The sequence below is a fragment of the Raphanus sativus genome, chromosome 4, assembly GCF_000801105.2.
Source record: "Raphanus sativus cultivar WK10039 chromosome 4, ASM80110v3, whole genome shotgun sequence".
NCBI lineage: Eukaryota > Viridiplantae > Streptophyta > Magnoliopsida > Brassicales > Brassicaceae > Raphanus > Raphanus sativus.
In genome coordinates, this window is record NC_079514.1 from 8,966,845 (window position 1) to 8,987,798 (window position 20,954).

The 20,954-nt window shown below is 33.9% G+C and overlaps 4 protein-coding genes and 3 non-coding genes across 10 annotated transcripts; 4 read left to right on the top strand and 3 right to left on the bottom strand.

Moving 5' to 3' along the window:
* The first annotated feature begins 2,439 nt into the window (after positions 1-2,439).
* LOC108855684 (structural maintenance of chromosomes protein 6B) lies at positions 2,440-9,565 on the top strand. Of its 3 annotated transcripts, none has more exons than XM_057009682.1 (28): positions 2,440-2,724; positions 2,944-3,049; positions 3,190-3,323; positions 3,526-3,581; positions 3,746-3,832; positions 3,908-4,228; positions 4,717-4,836; positions 5,119-5,253; positions 5,387-5,463; positions 5,556-5,631; positions 5,762-5,836; positions 5,944-6,048; positions 6,164-6,333; positions 6,438-6,540; positions 6,642-6,745; positions 6,911-7,112; positions 7,195-7,326; positions 7,423-7,537; positions 7,668-7,753; positions 7,838-7,933; positions 8,029-8,165; positions 8,259-8,361; positions 8,449-8,528; positions 8,647-8,725; positions 8,814-8,871; positions 8,998-9,095; positions 9,183-9,277; positions 9,364-9,565. In XM_057009682.1, the coding sequence occupies exons 1-28, from the start codon at positions 2,568-2,570 to the stop codon at positions 9,419-9,421; spliced, it is 3,165 nt and encodes a 1,054-aa protein (XP_056865662.1). In that variant the 5' UTR covers positions 2,440-2,567; the 3' UTR covers positions 9,422-9,565. The 3 variants fall into 3 exon arrangements, with proteins under 3 accessions (XP_056865662.1, XP_056865661.1, XP_056865663.1); XM_057009681.1 differs by having other exon boundaries at positions 2,441-2,724; positions 6,642-6,754; XM_057009683.1 differs by lacking the exons at positions 2,440-2,724; positions 2,944-3,049 and having other exon boundaries at positions 3,235-3,323; positions 3,525-3,581; positions 6,642-6,754.
* Positions 9,566-9,675: 110 nt separating this feature from the next.
* LOC108855686 (MADS-box protein AGL72-like) lies at positions 9,676-13,074 on the bottom strand. Its single transcript, XM_018629562.2, has 6 exons — positions 12,884-13,074; positions 11,012-11,158; positions 10,819-10,918; positions 10,473-10,514; positions 10,324-10,374; positions 9,676-9,993 (listed from the first exon to the last, which is right to left on the bottom strand). Exons 1-6 carry the CDS (start codon positions 13,063-13,065, stop codon positions 9,847-9,849), a joined length of 669 nt encoding a protein of 222 aa, XP_018485064.2. The 5' UTR covers positions 13,066-13,074; the 3' UTR covers positions 9,676-9,846.
* Positions 13,075-15,536: 2,462 nt separating this feature from the next.
* Positions 15,537-18,385, top strand: LOC108851839 (uncharacterized). 2 transcript variants are annotated; one of them, XM_018625309.2, is made up of 14 exons: positions 15,537-15,798; positions 15,890-15,970; positions 16,081-16,154; positions 16,263-16,296; positions 16,382-16,440; positions 16,534-16,648; positions 16,731-16,768; positions 16,867-16,964; positions 17,061-17,116; positions 17,208-17,460; positions 17,540-17,664; positions 17,742-17,798; positions 17,890-18,030; positions 18,138-18,385. In XM_018625309.2, exons 1-14 carry the CDS (start codon positions 15,646-15,648, stop codon positions 18,216-18,218), a joined length of 1,365 nt encoding a protein of 454 aa, XP_018480811.1. In that variant the 5' UTR covers positions 15,537-15,645; the 3' UTR covers positions 18,219-18,385. The 2 variants fall into 2 exon arrangements, with proteins under 2 accessions (XP_018480811.1, XP_018480812.1); XM_018625310.2 differs by having other exon boundaries at positions 17,543-17,664.
* Positions 18,386-18,510: 125 nt separating this feature from the next.
* Positions 18,511-18,583, bottom strand: TRNAA-AGC (transfer RNA alanine (anticodon AGC)). The gene has a single exon. It is a non-coding gene; the product is annotated as a tRNA-Ala (tRNA).
* A 281-nt stretch (positions 18,584-18,864) lies between these two features.
* Positions 18,865-18,950, top strand: LOC130512206 (small nucleolar RNA R44/J54/Z268 family). Its single transcript, XR_008945763.1, has one exon. It is a non-coding gene; the product is annotated as a small nucleolar RNA R44/J54/Z268 family (small nucleolar RNA).
* Positions 18,951-19,014: 64 nt separating this feature from the next.
* LOC130512250 (small nucleolar RNA snoR124) lies at positions 19,015-19,092 on the top strand. Its single transcript, XR_008945806.1, has one exon. It is a non-coding gene; the product is annotated as a small nucleolar RNA snoR124 (small nucleolar RNA).
* Positions 19,093-19,253: 161 nt separating this feature from the next.
* LOC108851656 (thioredoxin-like 1-2, chloroplastic) lies at positions 19,254-20,679 on the bottom strand. Its single transcript, XM_018625114.2, has 4 exons — positions 20,287-20,679; positions 19,995-20,180; positions 19,742-19,906; positions 19,254-19,661 (listed from the first exon to the last, which is right to left on the bottom strand). The coding sequence occupies exons 1-4, from the start codon at positions 20,506-20,508 to the stop codon at positions 19,449-19,451; spliced, it is 786 nt and encodes a 261-aa protein (XP_018480616.1). The 5' UTR covers positions 20,509-20,679; the 3' UTR covers positions 19,254-19,448.
* Positions 20,680-20,954: the final 275 nt, after the last annotated feature.

The following is a 20,954-nucleotide window of genomic DNA, read 5'->3' on the forward strand; positions in this document are numbered from 1 at the left end:
CATAACAACGATGCAAAAGAAACAATGAAAAGAGAAGCTAGAGCTTTTTTTTCTGTTGGTGTTATAGATCTTTTTTTTTGAACTGAGGTGTTATAGATCTTAAAATGATTTTCTGCGAGAAATGTTTCTTGAATATATATAGCTGCAGAAAGTGAGGAAGTCAAGTACGTACAGAATTCTATTCAAAATGAGTTATCCACCTAACATAAGTGTTTAGTGCAATATATATGCTCTAACAATTATTTACATACTATTTTTTTTCTCTATTTTTGTTATATAAAAGAATAGCTTCAAATGTTTTCGTGTTCTTTTTTAATTATGTTACAGCTTAAAACAAAAGTTATGACATGCAAATACTATAAATTTCAGTTTGACTGATAAAATACTGACTAATACTTTTACCAAAAGAAAAGAAAAATTGACTAATGCACATGGTACGACCGTCACGATTCCGCAAATATTTTACCAACCAACAAATTTGCGTAATAAAAAAAACAAAAAACACATGTTTGTGTTTTTGTTTTTGCTGACAAAAATATAAAAAGAATTTTTATTAAGTGGAAAAGTGAAAAATTTTACAAAATTTACAAAATTAACGTTTTTCGTATTATTGAATTATATGTTAATAACATTTTAAACTTTAGTAAATAGCAATAACTTTTGTAGTATAAATAGTTATGTTGTAAATAAAGTTATACTATATAATTTTTTGTAATATTATAAAATGTCAATTTGTTATTAAAAAGTATTGAAAGATAAGCTAAATATTTATAATAGGAACAAAAATATTTTTAATAAATTTTAGTTATTTTCACATTTTGTTTTTCCTTATAACAAAGCGAATACAATATAAATTATTTTGATTAATTTAACATGTATTTCATCATTCCGCAAATTTTAAAATTTTCCGTAGCATAACTAAACTTTTACACAACTTAACTATTTTTTTCACGATTCCGATATTACGAAATGATTATGAATCGAAGCCTAAGACTCGACAAAACTTATCGATACTGTGTTTGTACTCGTTACTTGTCCCTAAAAGCAAGTAGCTCCCACTGTCAAGTTAAACAAAATCAATTTTAATTATTTACAGATACAAGTCGAATATCAAGCTATTTTGTAACTATTTGACTCGTTACTTACTACTCGTTTTCTATAACAATTATATTTAATTCTATTAATTATGAATTGTTAACATTTATGTCTTTTAAAACAAAACTCAATAATATTGACATTTACATTTTATTAGAAAAGTTCAATAGAAATATGTGATGTTAAAATAAAAGATTTTCATTAAATCATTGAAGTCTAATACTATTATTTTCAATCCAACATACTCCCTATGTACTAATTTAAGTGATGTTTAAGCATTTTTATTTTGTTTTATAATAAGTGATGATCTCACATTTCTAAATAAAATTTAATGTCAATTGAAATTTGCAACCAATTACAAAATACTACATGTTTTTTTTATTGGTTAGACTGATTTTATTTAATGCAATTTTATGTAACCAAGATAAATTATATAGAAATTTGCATTTTCTTAATCTTTGTGTAAAAACCTTAAACATCACTTAAAATGGTACAGAGGGAGTATATTGTAACTTAAGTCAAATATTTTAAATTCAAATATAAATTTTAGTAATCAAGTAATTTATATTTAAGTACATAATTAATCAAGGAACAAGTCAAATAATTTACAAGTATTCAAAATTTATTGGTATGGCAAGTATTCATTTTAAACGAGACAAACAAATTCAATTACTTAGACATCAAGCTAAGTATTACATATCCAAAAATTAGCGGGTAGTTATCCCGTGCCCATCCGTATTATTTATGTTTTATGTATATAGAATAAAAAGTGAATGAAAACGAAATTTACCGTTTTATTTATAATAAAAGGTTATTCTATTATTCAGAAAATGTTAAGAGGAAAAAAAAATCTAACATATATCAAAACATAAAACATATACGAGGTCATGATGGATGAGTTCTCTAAAGCCTCTTCCACTATGCCACGCCAGGTTCTCGTGAGTCTTCAATACTGCTCGTGTGATCGATTTGTTCTACAAAGAGGGTGATGGATTTGGTCATGCAGGTGAAAATCTCATTAAACCAGTTCACATCTTTGTTTTCATAAATTGCATTTACACATACGTGATTTTTTATTCTAATGAATCATGTATTATGATCATCTCTTATATATAAAGATTTCAACCTGTGTCATGTGTGTTGTTTTGAAACTATGAATTGCTATCTATTTTAATGTAATGTCTTGAGACGCCGAAAACGACAGCGTTTCTCTTTTCTGAAAGAAAGAAAACAAAGTATACAAATATGGCTAACGGGCCCATGTAAAGTAAATTATAAGGCCCATAATGGTTATCTTTTAAAAGATCGACGGTGAAGATAGGCAAGGTTAGCATACACGCGAAGTAGAAAATCATTGTCTCTTTCCCGCCCTAAAGCGCCCGGCGAATCGCCTTCTCTCTCAATTCCTCTTTCTAATTAGTCTCGTCTCAGCCCCGGAGAGTGCGAAACCCTAGAAGGCGCGACGAGAAGCCATGGCGAAATCCGGGGGTCGACCCAGTGCTTCCTTCATAAAACAGCGTTCCGGGTCGGGTACGATCCTAAGGATCAAGCTCGAGAATTTCATGTGCCATAGTAACCTCCAGATTGAGTTTGGCGAGTGGGTCAATTTCATCACCGGCCAAAACGGAAGTAAGTGTTGTAAAAAAGTTTTGATCTTTTAGCTCCCCAATCGATTGAATTTTACTATTGTGATAATTTTGTTTTTTTTTTGGTATTTTACTTTTGTTCACTGTGTAAACAGTCCATGGCTAATGGTTTTGTGCTCGTTTGCATCGAATAGTATGTGTCATAACTTATGACTCATAAGGTTTTTTAAAATCTGGTTCTGTGTTGTGTTGTGTTGGCAAGGTGGGAAGAGTGCAATATTGACTGCTCTATGTGTTGCATTCGGGTGTAGAGCCAAAGGGACTCAGCGCGCTTCCACTTTGAAGGATTTCATTAAAACTGGATGCAGGTTTTGTACACTTTTACCTACCACATAGTTAGGAGCATCGTAAAAGCACAAATTTGATTAAGAAACAACTATCTTGTGCTTCTTTAATGGGTGAGAGAGTGACTGAAACTTACTTTCCAATGGGGATTCGTTGTTTGCAGCTATGCGGTTGTCCATGTAGAGATGAAAAACCAAGGGGAGGATGCTTTTAAGCCTGATGTATATGGTGACGTCATAATTATCGAACGTAGGATAACCGAGTCTGCTAGCTCTACCATTCTCAAGGATCATGAAGGTTAATAATTCACTGTTGCCCTTTTCTTTCTCTTATCTGTTTGTAGGCTGGTCTTACAATTTGTCTCATAGCCCGTGTGGTGCTTGTTGTGATGACCATCTCCCTTCTTACTCTTTTATTTTTTATTTTTTAAAATCTGTATGTGAAATTATTGGTTCGAAGGGTTTTTCTGTTCTTATTTTATGGAATCTATGCTCTGCAGGAAAAAAAGTAAGTAGCCGAAAGGATGAGCTACGGGAACTTGTTGAACATTTTAATGTGAGTTTTTGTCTTTCATTCAAATTTCAAAGTTCAAACTGATAAGTATTAAGTAATATGGGAGATATTTGTTATATCTGGTCTTGTATGCCCCCTTAAAGTTTCTCAATATATAAGCCATATTGTCATATTCATTGCTTGATCTGTCTTATGTACATGTGTAGATTGATGTTGATAATCCATGCGTAGTAATGAGTCAAGACAAGAGCAGGGAGTTCTTGCATTCTGGAAATGACAAAGATAAATTTAAGGTATCTGCTGTTAACTTGGTATAAATTAATGTCAACCATATTGATTCTTTTTGGCTAAAATCTTCTGTTCTTTAGTTCTTTTTCAAGGCAACCCTTCTTCAGCAAGTTAATGATCTTCTCCAAAGTATCTATGAGCACTTGAGTTCTGCAACTGCCTTAGTCGATGAGATGGAGGAAACAATTAAACCAATAGAAAAGGAGATCAACGAGTTGCGTGGAAAGATAAAGAATATGGAACAAGTTGAAGAAATAGCTCAAAAGTTACAGCAGTTGAAAAAGAAACTTGCTTGGTCATGGGTGTATGATGTGGATAGGCAGCTCCAGGAACAGACCGATAAGATTGTGAAGCTTAAAGAACGCATACCTACTTGCCAAGCTAAGATAGACTGGGAACTAGTAAGTCATACATACTTTTTCATTATCTGAAATTTGGACGGCTATGAAAGATCGCAGCATTACTAGCTATAGCTTCTCCCTTGTAACAATGAATGTTATAGCTGTAAAAAAAAAGATAGTTTGGTTAAGTGGAGTCTTTGATATATTTGCACCCTAGAACATTCTTCGAGGACCATGGTTAAAGACATATTATCAAACTTCTTTAAGTTTGGGTGTGTTTTTGCCTCCAATATGGTCGATTTGGTTATAGTTATTATATTGATTGATTATATTGCTTAATTCATGTTTTACATGAATTAAGCAATATATTGCTTATTGCACCCTTGTTGCTTACTGATTGTATTGCTTAATTCATATTTTAGAACTAAAACTGAATATATGGCTGAAAAACTGAAATTTATAGAGAGCTATCTATACAGAGCTGAATATATAGCTTAATTTATGTTCTCGAACTCAAACTGTTTGATTATAACTGATAAATTCTGTAGGCTAAAGTGGAATCATTAAGGGATCGCTTGACCAAGAAGAAAGCTAAAGTTGCATGTCTGATGGATGAATCAACTGCGATGAAGAAAGAGATAGAGACTTGTCACCAATCAGCCAAGCTGGTTTGTAATATATAGTTTTAAAAGGGGTCTAGTGGATGGGTTTTTGTTCCGCATAGAATTGATTATCTTCCTCCATTTAACAACATATATTAGGCATATGAAGTTACTGGACTTGCCAAATGCGTTGCATGGCTCAAATATACATATATTCTCAACGTGGACAAGATGAAAATAACATTCAGCCTGATTTAGTTTGGAAAAATTGCTTTGGGTTTAATGAATTTTCAGATTATTTTTGATGTATCTTGTCTTGTTTGTTCATGTTGTCAATTCTGACTGTAGGCGGCACGAGAAAAGATTGCTCTAGAAGAAGAATTTAATCATAAGCGCAGTAGTGTTCAGAAGATTAAGGATCGTGTTAGAAGGCTTGAACGGCAGGTTGGAGATATCAATGAACAGACAATGAGAAACACTCAGGTCCTCTATATCTGTCATTGATAGTATCTATAAAAACCACAAACTGTGTCATTCTTTTCTTCTGTGCTAAGTGTTTTGGCATAACAATAATGTGTGTTGAAGGTATATTTCTCATAGGTTGACAATGATGCAGGCTGAACAATCTGAAACCGAGGAGAAATTGAGATACTTGGAACATGAGATTGAGAAGGCTGAAACACTACTTTCCAGGTTATAATATTAAGTTCTATCATTTTTTTTCTTGTTCCTATCCATCTTCTGTAGTCTGTCTCATTCTTCCTTCAAATATTTGATACCTTTAGATTGAAAGAGGAAGAGAATGCCTTACTGGAAAAAGCATCAGCTGGAAGGAAAGAGATGGAACACATCGACGATATGGTACAACTATACCTATGCTACTTACATTCTATTCCACATGAAAATTTATAAGAGTCTTATCAGTTTCGTACGCAGGCTGCTTTAATTTGTAATTAACACATTGTTCATTATTTGGCGTTTTGGCTTCTAGATTCGAGACCATCAAAAGAGACAAAAAGATATAAACTCCAACATTTATGATCTGAAGAAACATCAAACAAACAAGGTGCCGTTTACATGATTTAATTACAATATTTGGTGTTTCAGCTGGATATTGCCAAACCTATTTCGTTAAAACCTAAGAGGCACACAATATACATGCATTCTCATTAGGTTACTGCTTTTGGAGGGGACAGAGTCATTTATCTTCTGCAGGCTATTGAGAGACATCATCGTAGATTCAAAAAGCCTCCAATTGGTCCTATTGGCTCCCATGTGGTGAGTTTGAATTTGTTTATTTTGCAAATCTGTGAACCAGAACAAGCTCCAATGTAGTATTTTGTGGAATCAAAAAATCTCACAAAATATCTTCTAATGGTGTGATATTCTACAGACGTTGATCAATGGCAATAAATGGGCGTCTGCAGTTGAACAAGCTCTTGGAAACATGTTAAATGCATTCATTGTGACTGATCATAAAGACTCGCTCACTTTAAGAAGCTGTGCGAATGAAGCCAATTATAAAAACCTTAAGATTATCATATATGACTTTTCGAGACCAAGGTTCAAAGTTCAATGGAACATTTTAATCTTTTCTTTTAACCCTTCAAAATTAATCAATGGGTAGCTTATGACGCAAAATTTGCTTTCTCTGTTCAATTGTGCAGGTTAAATATACCAAGACACATGATTCCTCAGACAGAACATCCAACAATTCTCTCTGTCTTGCATTCTGATAATCCAACCGTTCTTAATGTCTTGGTGGATGTGGTATCTTACTTCAGATTTCCCCTCAACTTACTAATTTTCTTCTTTCTTACAATCTTATATGACGGTATACATATTTTGGTCTTGTTTTCTGGATATTTCAGAGTAATGTTGAGAGGCAAGTACTTGCAGAGAACTATGAGGTGGGAAAGGCAGTTGCTTTTGGGAAAAGGCTCTCAAATCTGAAGGATGTTTTCACTTTAGACGGGTACCGAATGTATGTAACTTGTTAGTTTTGGCATGGAAAGTCCCTCATCTTTTGTTCTTTTTAATACAATTATGAACGTGACAAAAGGGATCGACTTGAGGCCATCTAGGGGATAGAAGAGTATCTTCTTCAGTCATAACACTAATGTATCTACTCTTACCTCAGGTTTTTCCGTGGGCCAGTTCAGACAACTCTTCCTCCTCTTCCTCGCAAACCTACGCGACTATGTGCTTCTTTTGATGACCAAATCAAGGATCTTGAAATAGAGGCTTCTCGAGGAAAAAACGAGATGAATCAATGCATGAGACGTAAGAGGGGAGCAGAGGAGAATCTTGAAGAACTCGAGTCGAAAATCCGCACACTGAAGGTAATTTCATTGATTAAACCAGTGGACATGTCGACGTAATTTCATAACATTTTTTGCACATTCCTTTCTTTGGTTTATACAGAAGCAACGAAGCCAAGCAGAGAGAGTTTTGACGACAAAGGAATTCGAGATGCGAGATTTAAAGAGTACAGTCGCTGCGGAGAATGACACATCATCGTCTTCCAGTGTTAATGAGCTTCAACTTGAAATCATGGTTTGTTTGCTGGTGACGATACTATTTTCTTGTGATTGGTTTCACCATGTTCTTATTCACTAAGTTAGGTGTTTTTTTTTCTAATTAATATATCAGAAAGAGCGAGAAGAAATAGAGGAGAAAGAAGCTTTCCTTGAGAAGCTCCAGATCTGCTTGAAAGAAGCTGAACTAAAAGCTAATAAACTTAATGCTTCATTTGAGAACTTACGTGGTATGTTTGTGATAGACCACTGTTTCTCAGACGCATGTATCTTTTTCTTGGTTTGTGAATTGTGATAGAACATGGATAGATCACCTTAACTGACTGACCTACTTTATTATGTCAATTCATCCTAATGCAGAGTCAGCCAAGGGTGAAATTGATGCCTTTGAGGAAGCAGAAAACGAGCTAAAGAAGATTGAGAAAGATCTTCAATCTGCCGAAGCGGTACCCCTTCTCGCCTCTACGTTTAAACAAATTGATCTTGTACTTGCTTTTGAATGCAGAAGGTAAGCATTATTTCTGTTTCAGGAGAAAATACATTACGAGAATATAATGAAAAACAAGGTCCTAACTGATATCAAGGAGGCTGAGGCTAATTATGAGACGCTTAAAACTAAGCGAAAGGTACACACATAAGTAACTTTGACAGTTGTGCTAGTAATTCTATATATACAATTTCATTTTCGTTTGGTAACGAATTACATATGCTTAAATTTCAGGAAAGCGACCAGAAGGCCTCTGAAATTTGTCCCGAGAGTGAGATAGAGTCTTTGGGGCCCTGGGATGGGAGTACTCCTGAGCAACTCAGTGCTCAGATTAACAGAATGAATCAGAGACTTCATCGAGAGAATCAGCAGTTTGTATTTTTAGTATTGTCTTTCAGCTATTCCTTCACACGTAAAGAGACCTGTGACAGTAAACCACATGCTTCAACTTTCGTTTGGTGCAGGTTTTCTGAATCAATCGATGACCTTAGGATGATGTACGAGAAACTAGAACGAAAGATTGCAAAGAAGCGCAAATTGTATCAAGGCTATCGAGAAAAACTCATGGTTGAGCCCTTGCAGATCTGTTTATGTTAAAGCTTTATATGTGTTGTTATAGCTGCATCATTTAATATTCATTACCGTTTTGATCAGGCCTGCAAAACTGCTCTGGATTCGCGGTGGGGCAAGTTTCAAAGGAATGCATCGCTTCTTCGGCGCCAGCTAACGTGGCAGTAAGAGTTGCTTTCCTCCATTGCTAACCCCATAGATAAACTTGTAGTTCGGTTGTCTTTTTAAGATTTTTTTTTCTTCTGTATGGAGCTTTCTTTGATTTTATGATCTTCCAAGCAGATTCAACTCTCACTTGGGAAAGAAAGGTATCAGTGGACACATCAAAGTCAGTTATGAAAATAAAACTTTGTCCATAGAGGTAACTGACACTGCTATGCTAAGATATCTACAATCAAATGTGTCCCATGTTATAACATTATCTGATTGATGACGTTTGTTTCCGACAGGTTAAGATGCCGCAAGATGCAACAACTAATGCCGTTCGAGACACCAAAGGTCTTTCAGGTGCTTGCTTCCTTCTCCACTTAAAGAAAAAAGCAAACATATGTAACTCATTGTTATGTAAAAGACATATCCTATATTGGAAACTGGTCATCTAAGATTACTCTCATCTTATCATAAAACTTTCAGGCGGAGAACGTTCTTTCTCAACTCTGTGCTTTGCATTAGCTCTTCACGAGATGACAGAAGCCCCATTCCGAGCAATGGATGAGTTTGATGTGTTTATGGTAATTATGTTTACAAGCATTACATTGGAGATGAGAGCTTTGCTGAAACAATCATTCTGTTTTAACCTCTGTATTCTGTAAATCCAGGATGCTGTAAGCCGGAAAATCAGTTTGGACGCGCTGGTGGATTTTGCAATTGCACAAGGAGCGCAGTGGATGTTCATCACTCCTCATGATATCAGGTATGGATCAGCTGTCAACACCATGGAACTCTGTTTAGAAGTTTGATGTTTGGATGAGACTCTCACACTCGTGTGCTCTGTTACAGCATGGTGAAGTCGCATGAGAGGATAAAGAAGCAGCAAATGGCCGCTCCTCGTTCCTGAAATTGAGAGAAACTCTCCTTTCTATGTAAAATATTAATTCACAAAGGTGTATTTGCTTGCAGATTTCTAAGTATTAGTTCGTTATTTATCATCAATCTGCTTTTTAACAGAGTGACTTTTCCCGTTCTATGTTACCACATCTCATGCATGTTTCTACTTTTTTTTGAAAAAAGATGTTCATTTTGTAAACTATTAATCACGTTCTGGTTATAATAAAAAAACATGCCTTTAACATCAGAATAATAAACTCAGTTCTACAGATGAAAAGAAAATGTAAAAGAAAACCCTTGTATGCTTACTTTATTTCATGGTTTATGCTACTTTATTTCATGGTTTATGCAAATAGAGAATCGACTAAAACATTCTGCAAGTCATATCCATACTTGGAAAATAAGAAAACAATAACCGGTTGGTTTAACATACAATTACACTTGGCTTCTATGCAATCCGATGAACAAATCAGTTTCGACGTCCGATATGTTCACGTTTTCACAAGCAGATGATGATGATGATGATGCATTCTTCTCACTCTCTAGGCTCCTCGACTGCATCCACAATGGCCTTTCTTCAAACTGAAAGGATAACAAGTTTTTTTTTTGATCAAAAAAAAAAACTCAATAATTAGAGAGAGAAAAAAAACATTCATGAGATGCCAGTTTTTGATTGACTACTTTTCAGTTTCAGTTAAAATTTATTCAAAAGTAGTATATTAATCTACCATCAGATTTTTCATGAAACTTGAGAAAAATGGGTTTTCCATACTGAAGAATCAAAGTGGTAGTTGATGTTTTTGTTATGGACTTCAAACCCTGACAATATATCTATTATCCAAATAAGTGTGGCTGTGCATGAATGAATACATGCATATGTTCTTGGTAGTATTTATATGCGTGCGTGTATACCATTTCGTGCAGCTTAGTTCTCTCGTTCACGAGCTCTCTCGTTCCTTCAATCTAATGAGAACAAACACACACACACACACACGCAATTAATGAAAATTAGAAAGTAATTGCCACTAAGAACTGACTAAAGTACAAATTAGTAATATTACCTCCGATTTTAGTTTCTCTACCTCATCTTCATGCACCTTACCCTGCGAAATTTTTGGTAGAACCCGGAATGAGCTAGGCTGCAGGTTTGATATCTAATCACTTAGATGATTAGACGTCTGAGAGAACAATATAAAACTAGACATCCTCTAGAACAACACCATTGTTATCAGGTGATTGTTATAAGACCCATTATTGTTAAACACGTTAAAAAAATCATATAAATCTTTGAAAATACTATATTTATGTTTTATTAGTAATTCTCTGTGTAAGTTTACCTTTCTTTCTTTTCCTCAAAAGAAAAGAAGTAAGTTTACCTTTCTTTCCTTTTCTTAAAAAAAAAGTTACCTTTCTTGATCTGATAAGAGTAAGACTTCTCTCAATTTGGATGGTTATTTCATTGAGCTCCTCCACCGAACAAGAACCTAAATCTTGTCCCATAAGCTTCCTAAGATGCATGATATTGCGTTCACGAGTGTATTTACAATCATGTATTGTTTTAGAAACATATGTAGTTGGTATAAAAATATCAGAAGCTAACCGGCAATGAAGTTGAAGAAGTTCAATCCTGTTCACCATTACCGTTACTTCGTTCTTGAGATCCTGCACATCTTTCTCTTCTTGGAGTCTCTCAGCATGAAAGTATCCATGCCTATACATCTCACATTGTTCCATCATCTTCTTCATGCTGAATTATTTTCAAGTTAACCTCTTCGTCATTAATAGTATTATTTATTAGCATGTATATTAACTTCCGAAAATGTTATCATGACAACAAGAACATTCACACATGCACGAATAATGGAATGTTATGCATACATAATACATATTTGTTCAAACGTAAATTAAATACATGTGGTAGATACTAGACACGCTTGACCTATCTTAGGAATAGTATGATTGAATCCGCTAGGGGAAATTATGTACATCTAAAGGTTCTCAATATGTTACTTGGCCTACATAAGGAGCATAGATTGCTAAACAAATATCTGAGATACAAACGTGTATAGTAATATGTCTTGGTTTCCTCTTTATACTCTAACCTATGATACTTATAAGCATGACGGTATGACCAATATATTGTGGACTAAGAACGTTAAAGCTTTACATATTATACTAGGCTACACACGCCGTTTTACCTATACCTACCAACAATTTGAATGAAATTGTCAAAACCATTTGTAAACACACAAAATTACGAATGAAATGTATTGCCAGAGATTTTGCTGGCTAATTATCAAAACTCATTCAAGTGTAGCTAAGAGGCTATATAATACTCCCTCCGTTCTCGAAAGTAGGATTTTCTAGATTTTATTTTTGTTTCAAAAAGATATATTTTCTATATTTTTAAAGTACTTTTGTATACTTTTGATGATTATTAATTATGAATATTTGAATGGATTAAATTTTATTGGTAGATAGTTATTGGAATTTGTATAAAAAGATAAAATAGTAAACTAAATTGCAAATATTTATTATAGTCTTAATAAACGTGAAAACTCTAGAAAATCTTACTTTCAGGAACGGAAGAAGTATGTGGTTTCACATAACTGATCGATCAGTACTGGGATTTCATAATCATTTGGAACTCAATTGCTTTGGATTTGATTTAAGAAATTCAATGGCCTACTAAAGATCAACACAATTAAGAATCATGAAAAATATCGAGGGATACATTTGAGACCCTAGTAGAAATTCACAAGAGATTATATCATATACATAAATAAATACTGTATGGGTTTTTAAAACGGTCCAATTGTACTCTTAAAGTATTGAATAACCACTAGGATTTATTTTAATACTATTAATTATAAAAATGGCAAGTTGTTACAGCATGAGTTCCAAGACATACTAGGTTCAAAGTTCTAAGAACACTTTTTTTGGAAAGCCCTAAACTATTTGAATTCATTTAAACAAAAACTTAATTAAGTTAAGGAAAAACATCTGATAAACTAATTATGATGAAAGTTTGAATTCTATAAATATAACTTCGTTAATTAGAAAATTAAATACAGAAAATTTATATGACCAACATTTTAAGGCATATATATTGTTGAAAAATATACAAAGGAATATATATATATATATATATATATATATATATATATATATATATATATATTTTTAAGTCAACTTATATATATATATATATTTTTTTAACCTTTATTCATTCTTTCTTCTCCACCTCCAAAAGGAATATATATATTTATTTAAAATAAATAAATCTAAATGACCAACATTTATCTATAATTTCTCTACAATGATATTTGGGAATAGAGTTGGAGAGAAAGAAATCTATACATCACTACTAACTACAAGAATAAACAAAAAATAATCAAAGTAAAGCGAGAACAAAAGATTCATAGAAGATTATTGATTGATTAAAGGTTTTTATAAATGCAAGATTGCTTACTCGGAGCTAGCGAACTCGTATAGTTTTCCTTTTTGCGAAAAGACAATGGCTGCAACTTGAGCATCGCATAGAACTGAAAGCTCGTGAGCCTTCTTCAAAAGACCTTTCCTACGCTTGGAGAACGAAATTTGCCTGCTTGTCAGGTTCTCAATTCTTTTGATCTCGATCTTCCCTCTCACCATCTTGTTCCTGTCAAGACTATTAAATCCGTATGAAACCCTAAATCTGGAAGAAATGATTTCTTGTTTTTGGGAAAAAGAAACATTAATTTCTTGTAGAAAGAAAACGAACTTACTCGGATCCAAACATAAATCAGGAAACTGCTTCTTAATAACAAGAGGAAGATCCACTGACAAGACCAGCTGTACCACAAAAAGTCAAGGTGGTAACTTCCCTAGGAAAAAAATGGAAGATTGGGGGAGGTAAAAGAAACCTAACAAAACCCTTTATAAAAAAATCTGTCAAGATTCGCTTCAAGGGACTTATAGCAGAACGGGACCAAGAAAACATGTGATGGTAATCAGGAATACATTTTACAAGTAAATGAGAGATATGCAAATGAAGAAAACAATAAACTCGGTGGAAAGAGAAAAAAATTGAGATATAAATTAGATGCCTTGATGATTTAGTCTCTTTTTGGTCAAAACTCTCTTTATGCAAGGAGGCACAAACCCTAGGTTTAATTAGTCTTGCTTTTTGCCCTCTAATTTAGTTACTCTCAGGGAAAAAACGTATGTTATTTTGCCGATGCTGCTTCGATTATCCCACGTTGCTTTGCCTGAAGGCAAGCAAAGATAAGTAACTTTTAAGTTTCTTACTAAAAATGTTCATAAATACCAACTATCATTAATTAACTCAACTATAGAAATATCAAAGAAAAGCTTAGAAATTACATGATTAAAGGATGTTTAATACGAAACTAATGTTACATGTAATGATTTTGGACATACAAAATTAAGGATTTCAGTTCATAACCCTCGAGTAATTAAAAACTGACAGTAGATTTAGATTAGTTCTTCTTTTAGACTAATTCAGTCAATGTTAGCCAATTATCAATTTTAATGTCGCTTGATGTAATAAAGATTTAAACAATACTCTACGGATGTATTAAACTCAGAGTTTGAAGTGGTTTGCACTAAAATGAAAAATTCATTGTTATATTCAAACATGTATTTTAAAAATTCACTAGATCTTGATCCGCGCTTTGGAAGCGCGGAATATTTTACGATGAAAAATTTCACTAATAACTTAACAAATATTTTGTTAACTTTTAAAGAGTGTGTATTTAAAATATTTTTGTTTTAAATCAGTGTTTTTAAATTCAACCCGATTGTGATTATACCGGTTAATCCGGAGATCTAACAATTCAATTTAGTTTTTTAAAATATTCATATTAAAAAGTCATTAAAACCCGAGACTAACCGATTGAACTGATGGATGACCGATATGTAATCTAATTTGATTGAAATTGTGATATTTTCATAATTTGTAATCTTATAATCCAAATTTTAGAGTTCATTATTTGTAATTTATGAAATTATGACGTTTCTACAAAATTTTAAAGAAAAAATGATGGATATAAAATAACTAAGATTAATTATTATATTGTTTGGAAACATTGATAGTAGTATATAAAATATATTGTTTGGAAAGATTGATAGTAGTATAAAGAAATAAATATATTGTTTGGAAACATGGATAGTAGTATAAAGAAAGGAACATTAATATATGTTTAATTATAAAGTATAAATATGTATTTAATTTAAAAACTTATAAAATAAATGTTAGGTCCAACGTAATGTTTCTGTTTTAATAAGATAGATTTAAAATCTACTGTTATTTGTATATGTTTCTACAAATATATTCATCACTTACATAATGTTTTTCTCTTATTTAAAGGGTTCTACATGCTTTTGAGGATTTCTTTTTCCTTATTTTTGTTTGGGGTGTGTGCATGTGTTCGATCGCTGGTCAGCAGACTCCTACTGACCCATGCTCCGATTTCAAGAAGCCACTTGCAACAAGCCAACAAATGCTTGAGATATAGTATCTTTATACGGTTAAAGTTTTATTCAGCTTATGAACTTGCTAATAAAGGTATTTCTCAAAAAAGAAAAGAAAAAAGAAACTAGCTAATAAAGGTGAAGTTATCTCCATATATCAGTTATTGGTAATTGTTTTGACGAAAAGCACTATAGTACTAGGTACTCGAGGAATCAAAAAACAAACTAAATATTGTTGTTATATTAAAACGAGGCAACAAAGGTTGTTATCATAATATCCACATTGCCATGCAATTACGGCAAGCTTAATGCTTATACAAGCCCTGTGCAAAATAGAAACTAGGAGTACTCTGCTATATATAAATATGATAAGAGTATGTGCTTTGATAAAATATTCATATATATTTTCACTTTAAAAAAATGGAATTAATATTATCGACAATTACTCCCAGAGAATCAAATTGTATGGTTATGTATATATATATATATATATTCAGTTTTTGAAAAAATGAAAAAAATATTATCGAATTAAACGAGTTACTACTTGTTTGTATAACGACTGTAATGGGTTGGCCCAACTAACATGGGCTTGATTATCAACATGGGCTAATAAAATACCAGAAAGAAAAGAACTCTGACCGGTAGTAAGTGAAGGAAGCTAGAAAACTCATTTAACATGTCGGAAACATTAAGCAGCGTAATAAAATATAGTATCCAGACACGATCGACCGTCTTCCGCTCGTTTACGGTCTCAGGAAGATGAAAGACAGAGAGGAATCATCTGGCTCTTCAGGATCAACAACAACAAACAAGCCTAACGGTGATCACGAACATCAAGAGATCAACATCCGACCATTCTCTTCTGTTCCTTCTTCTCCTCGCAACGCTTCCTCTAAATACGATTTCGTCAAGGTTCGATTTGTTTTTTAATTTGTTCTTCAACAAAAAGTTTTTGAATTTAGGTTTTTTTTTTCTTTCTTTTTAATTCAACAAATTTTTGCAGGTGAAGGTATGGCTTGGAGATGCCGATCACTACTATGTCCTGTCTCGTTTCTTGGTCTGCAGAATGCTAACTGTTACTAAGGTTTTGCCCCAAATTTCTAACTCAAATCTTCTTGTCTTTTTATTTAATATTATGGTTGTCTGAGCTGATTCTCCAGAGCATTGATGAAACATTTTTAATTCTTTTTTCAGATTCCAAATCATGTAGCCGTGAAGATTGCTCTTGAGCTCAAGAAGCTTCTGATTGACAACAGTCTTTTAGATGTGTATGCTCTTCTTGTCACACTATTGCTCTTCATTTTTCCATCTTGTCAGATGTTGTTGTGAACACAGTTTTGCTTCGTTTTGTCTTTTTTTTTTTTTTTTTTTTGCAGGTCTCAGAAAGATTTGGAAACCAGTTTGTTTATGGTATGGTGCATACACTATGTTAGATGGTCTTTATGAAAAAACGTTTTTATTTTATTTTAAAAACTATTCTGATTCAAACTTGTAGCTTATGGAGCGACGCGGTTACGGGAAGGAGTATGTTAATCGCTACAATATGATGACCAAGTAAAAAATGCTAATTATTCATGTTTCTCTCTTATCTATTTTACTTTCAAAGTTTTAATTTTTTTTGTTGTGTGTGGGTGTGGGGGGTTATAGATTTCATCATCAGAGAGTACCTCTGGTGATACTTGTTTGCGGAACAGCTTGTGTTGGGAAGTCCACAATAGCTACACAACTTGCTCAGAGACTCAACTTGCCTAACGTCTTACATGTATGTATTATCTCACTCACTCACTCAATACCCCCTTCCTTCTTCATTTGTTTTCATTTATGTGCACTCTTCTGTTCTACAGACTGACATGGTATATGAGCTGCTCCGTACAGCAACTGAGTACGTTTCAAGCTTCTATCACACTCTTATCCTCTAGTATGACAAATGATGAATAAAAATGTAATTGTTTTTTTTTTTTTGTGTTATAAAAATCTTAGTGCTCCTTTGACATCAACTCCTGTATGGACTCGAGAGTTCGGATCATCAGAGGAGCTGATAACCGAGTTCTGTAGAGAATGCAGAATTGTTCGTAAAGGTACACTTAGTTTTCAGTGTTGGAACCAGTTGATTCATTTTCACTCTGTGTTTTTTGGATTGTTACATTATCACAAATGGTTTGTTGTTTGCTTAGGACTTGCTGGTGATCTGAAGAAAGCAATGAAAGATGGGAAACCCATTATCATTGAGGTATATATATTGTTTTTTTTGTGAAAAGCTTTTTATTTTACTTGTTTTTTTATAAATCTTTGGTGATATGAATTTTATCATCATCTTACAGGGAAGACATTTAGATCCAAGCATATACTTAATGAACGATGAGAACAAAGCTCCATCAAATGATCCCGACAAGACTAGTAGCAGCAAAGAAACAAACTCTTCAGGAGATGTGACCTCCGAGGAGGCAGGTTCCTCCTCAAACACTAAAGAAACGGAAGATACTGCCACAGAAGAGCCCCATTCTCAGGCTGAATCCATGACAACATCTGTGGAAGAAGAACTATCTGAAAAAGCTGCACAATGTAAAATCGATGGTATTGTTTTTCTTCTTCAGCATTATCACTTGCTTCCTATGAAGTTTCTTTGCATTAAGATTCTGTGTTGTGGGTGCAGCAGAAACTTCCAAAGAAGCAGAAGAGAAGAGGAAAGGTGCAGATGGGAGTGGTGGGAAGGCGAAATCTGGTCCTGAGCCCATAGTCATATCTATTGTCTTAAAGATGGCTGAGTTTGATCATAAGGTAGGTGGTGATTCAGTTTTATTTATGGGGATCTTTCTCAATTGTTGTGTTTCCTTTAAAATCTTGTTATCTCTCAGGCTTTGCTAGAGGAGTGGATCTCTTCCCGTACATCTGGAGATAAATATACATCTAAGGTGTAATAAACAAACAAACCTCAACCCCTTCACTAAACTGGATCTTGAAAGTTGTATGATGAACACAGTTTGTTTTTTTTTTTTTTTGCAGGAGAAAGAGAGACTAATCACAAACCTAAAGACCATTGAAGACTACCTTTGCTCCTTCAATTCACAGGGAGTGACAGTTGTAAATATATCAGCCACCACTTTCCCGCAGACACTGGATTGGCTGCACAACTATCTTCTTCAGGTAAAGGAGTTTAGAAATTTCAAGAAAAGCTTTTACAAGTCTCTTAGACCAACCAAAAAAAAACCGTGACCATGGTCTCCATTGTTCTTGGTGTGTGTGTGTTGTAGCGTATTGAGGAAGGGATTCGATCGGCAGAGAATGAGACGCCTGCAAAAGAAGTGTTGAAGAAGGCTTTAAGTCAAGGATGAAAGCTTCTTGTCACTAGTATGAATCTGAAACAGGAAATGAGTTTAGAACTCTGTTAAATGCATGAACATTGTATGATCTCAATTGCTTCTTCCGTGGCAGTGATGACCTGATCCAAGGAAAAAACAAACTTTTGTTTTATGATCACATGAATGAATGATTTAAGATGCTTGTTGGCTTAGTTCAAGTTAGTTATCATAGCCATCAAGTTTTAGAGTTAACAAATACAATCATGTGGTGATTAATAATTATTTCTTTTACTAGAAAAAAAAGGAAGATATGGAGTTAAAAAGATGGAGATGCGGGGTATCGATCCCCGTACCTCTCGCATGCTAAGCGAGCGCTCTACCATCTGAGCTACATCCCCTTTGATAAGAACGAGAGCGAACATCCTAAAATGCTAACTTCCAGTTTCTGTTCTGTCCTAAACCTGTTTCTTCATCACAATCTTTTTTTTTTTGTATAGATTTTATTCTGCTTCTTTACTTGTATGATATCTTGAGTACTATAGGATTTGGTTCCTGAAAGTTCAGGGATATGTGATAGTTTTCTTCTTTTAAAAGCTCAAGTTTTTTTTTTCCCACGGGTATAATCTGATCTTGCTTCTTGACGGTTTTAATTTTTTTTTGAAGTGGATTTGATGGTTGTTTTGCAAGTGAAGATTAAACAGACAGGGACATCAGAAATAATCTGTGTTGACTTTTAGTCTTTAATGGGAATCTCTCTGATGCATAAACCAACTCTCTTTACCTTCACTTTTGTTCTGTTTTGATTTTGATTGAAAGTGTGATGGCTTTTAACCAATGATGGAAATTCAAATAATCATCAGATCTGATGTGCATAAACATATGTGATTACAATCTTGATGCTGAGGTTAAAAGCCTTTTTTTCCTTCAAATTGTCCGTTAATTGTCTGTTAATTGTTTCATGTGTTAGGCTCAGATAGCTGATTGTAAATTTCAACATTAAGACTTTCTTTCATCGTATAACAACACTGAATTGTGCTCTTCATGTATAGTTAAGATCCAAGATCTAGATTGAAAACAAGAAGTTGAGATAATTTATGTAAATTTGAAGACAAAAGATTTGAAACAAAACCTTGAGTTCAATGTTTTGAAGTTATAAGGCATTGTTACTAGGCTACTAGTAAATTTTAATAACTAACCATATGACACTAATCAATAATCATATCTACAAATCAATAAGAGCCCTGATGGAAAAGACCCATCTCTTTATACCACCATCTTCTGATGCTGTTGCTCTGTTTCATAACAGAAGCTGCTAGCTGACAACACATCTTGATGCACTGTTAAGGCGTCTAGATTCATTTTAAGTTCCCCTACAGACGCTAAAGCCATGAGCTCCTTGTTGTCTAAACCTTTCGCTGGCCCGAGGCTGCACCTCTCGCTACCATGCTTGTCCAAAGCTTTCTTGAACTTATTAATCTGCATTTTCAAAGAGATTCAGTTTACTGCTAATTGCCCAATGATATGAAAAGCTGTTTGATGATGCGATTGTGGCTTACGGTGGCGATGGTGCAGCTGAAACTACACAGTTTACCCTCTGCTCCTCTATAGAACTTGAAGAAAGGAAGCACGTGGACGTTAAGGCCATGACACATTGTTCTAAGCTCTTCTTGATTCACTTTGAGAAACATCACGTTTGGGTTTGATTCAGCCAATTGACAGATCTGTTACAAAACATACCAAAAGCACAAATCAAATCAAACTGAGAGAACAAAAAAAAAAAAGTGGAACTAGTTATTGACTAAGGCATACCTTTGGGTGGAGAGATTTGCAGCCACCACAACCGGGAGAGTAGAAATCAAGAACAACTAATCTATCACCAGCGTTCAGCAGAGAGTCAACGAGATGGTTAGCAGAGTGAATCTCTAACATGTTGTCTTTCGTTGACTTCTCCCACCATCTCATCCCTCTACTCATACCAATTGATGATGTCTTTGTCTGAAATCAAATCAAAACAAAACAAGCTTGTTTTAAGAATCTATAAAGCCAAATGAAAATGGGTTTAAAGTAAAAAGAAAAAAAAAGAGATTTTTTTTTTGCTTACAGGAACAACATAGGAAGAAGAAGAAGAAGACAAGGCGGTGAGTGTTTGGTTTGAAGCCATGGGATGTTCCTTCAAATCTAGGCTCATAACCGGTGAAAGTTTCGGTTTTGATTTGTTTTCCTGAGAAAATGAACAAAACCCAGAAAGCCCGTGATCGATTCTAGTCCCGGAGTATTGAGCACCGCTTCCACACACAGCTCTGAGAGGTGAAACAGCATCCATGTCTGTCTACAGGAGGAAGACTCAGAGATTCTTGAGATGAAGAAGAAGGAGAGAGAAAAGTGCAGAGGGGTTTTGATTGAATGAGAAAAAAGCAACAAAAGTTGGTCACTTTATTGACCTCTCGAAATCAAATGAAGAACACCAATGAGTTACGGTTTATGCAGAAACTTGTTGTTCTGTTCTTATATTAGGTGGTGGGGTCCTTCTATATCCATCTGGATTCATTATTAGTATTATTGGACTTTATCCATATCTATTTTACCCTTTAAATTCGTGGTTCGTGCCAAATATTTAATTATTTTACTTTATTGTTATTAGCGCTTATTTGACCGGATTTTTCAACTTAAATGTTCTACTTAAAATTATTGTTTGGCCTAAAATTTAAATACAATCTTATTATCGTGAATTTATCAGTAGTATTGGATGAAAATATTACTGATTTTATG

What these genes read in the sequence shown, in the direction of transcription:
- LOC108851839 (XM_018625309.2), top strand. Translation starts at nt 15,646, where the DNA reads ATGAAAGACAGAGAGGAATCATCTGGCTCTTCAGGATCAACAACAACA. An exon ending in CGCTACAATATGATGACCAA is followed by an intron (nt 16,441 to 16,533) that starts GTAAAAAATGCT and finishes GGGGGGTTATAG; the next exon opens with ATTTCATCATCAGAGAGTAC. An exon ending in GAGATAAATATACATCTAAG is followed by an intron (nt 17,799 to 17,889) that starts GTGTAATAAACA and finishes TTTTTTTTGCAG; the next exon opens with GAGAAAGAGAGACTAATCAC.
- LOC108851656 (XM_018625114.2), bottom strand. Translation starts at nt 20,508, where the DNA reads ATGGATGCTGTTTCACCTCTCAGAGCTGTGTGTGGAAGCGGTGCTCAA. An exon ending in CTTCTTCCTATGTTGTTCCT is followed by an intron (nt 20,181 to 20,286) that starts GTAAGCAAAAAA and finishes ATTTGATTTCAG; the next exon opens with ACAAAGACATCATCAATTGG. An exon ending in GCAAATCTCTCCACCCAAAG is followed by an intron (nt 19,907 to 19,994) that starts GTATGCCTTAGT and finishes GTTTTGTAACAG; the next exon opens with ATCTGTCAATTGGCTGAATC.
- LOC108855684 (XM_057009681.1), top strand. Translation starts at nt 2,568, where the DNA reads ATGGCGAAATCCGGGGGTCGACCCAGTGCTTCCTTCATAAAACAGCGT. An exon ending in TTCATTAAAACTGGATGCAG is followed by an intron (nt 3,050 to 3,189) that starts GTTTTGTACACT and finishes CGTTGTTTGCAG; the next exon opens with CTATGCGGTTGTCCATGTAG. An exon ending in TTAATGTCTTGGTGGATGTG is followed by an intron (nt 6,541 to 6,641) that starts GTATCTTACTTC and finishes TGGATATTTCAG; the next exon opens with AGTAATGTTGAGAGGCAAGT.
- LOC108855686 (XM_018629562.2), bottom strand. Translation starts at nt 13,065, where the DNA reads ATGGTGAGAGGGAAGATCGAGATCAAAAGAATTGAGAACCTGACAAGC. An exon ending in TACGAGTTCGCTAGCTCCGA is followed by an intron (nt 11,159 to 12,883) that starts GTAAGCAATCTT and finishes AAAATAATTCAG; the next exon opens with CATGAAGAAGATGATGGAAC. An exon ending in TAGAGAAACTAAAATCGGAG is followed by an intron (nt 10,375 to 10,472) that starts GTAATATTACTA and finishes TGTTCTCATTAG; the next exon opens with ATTGAAGGAACGAGAGAGCT.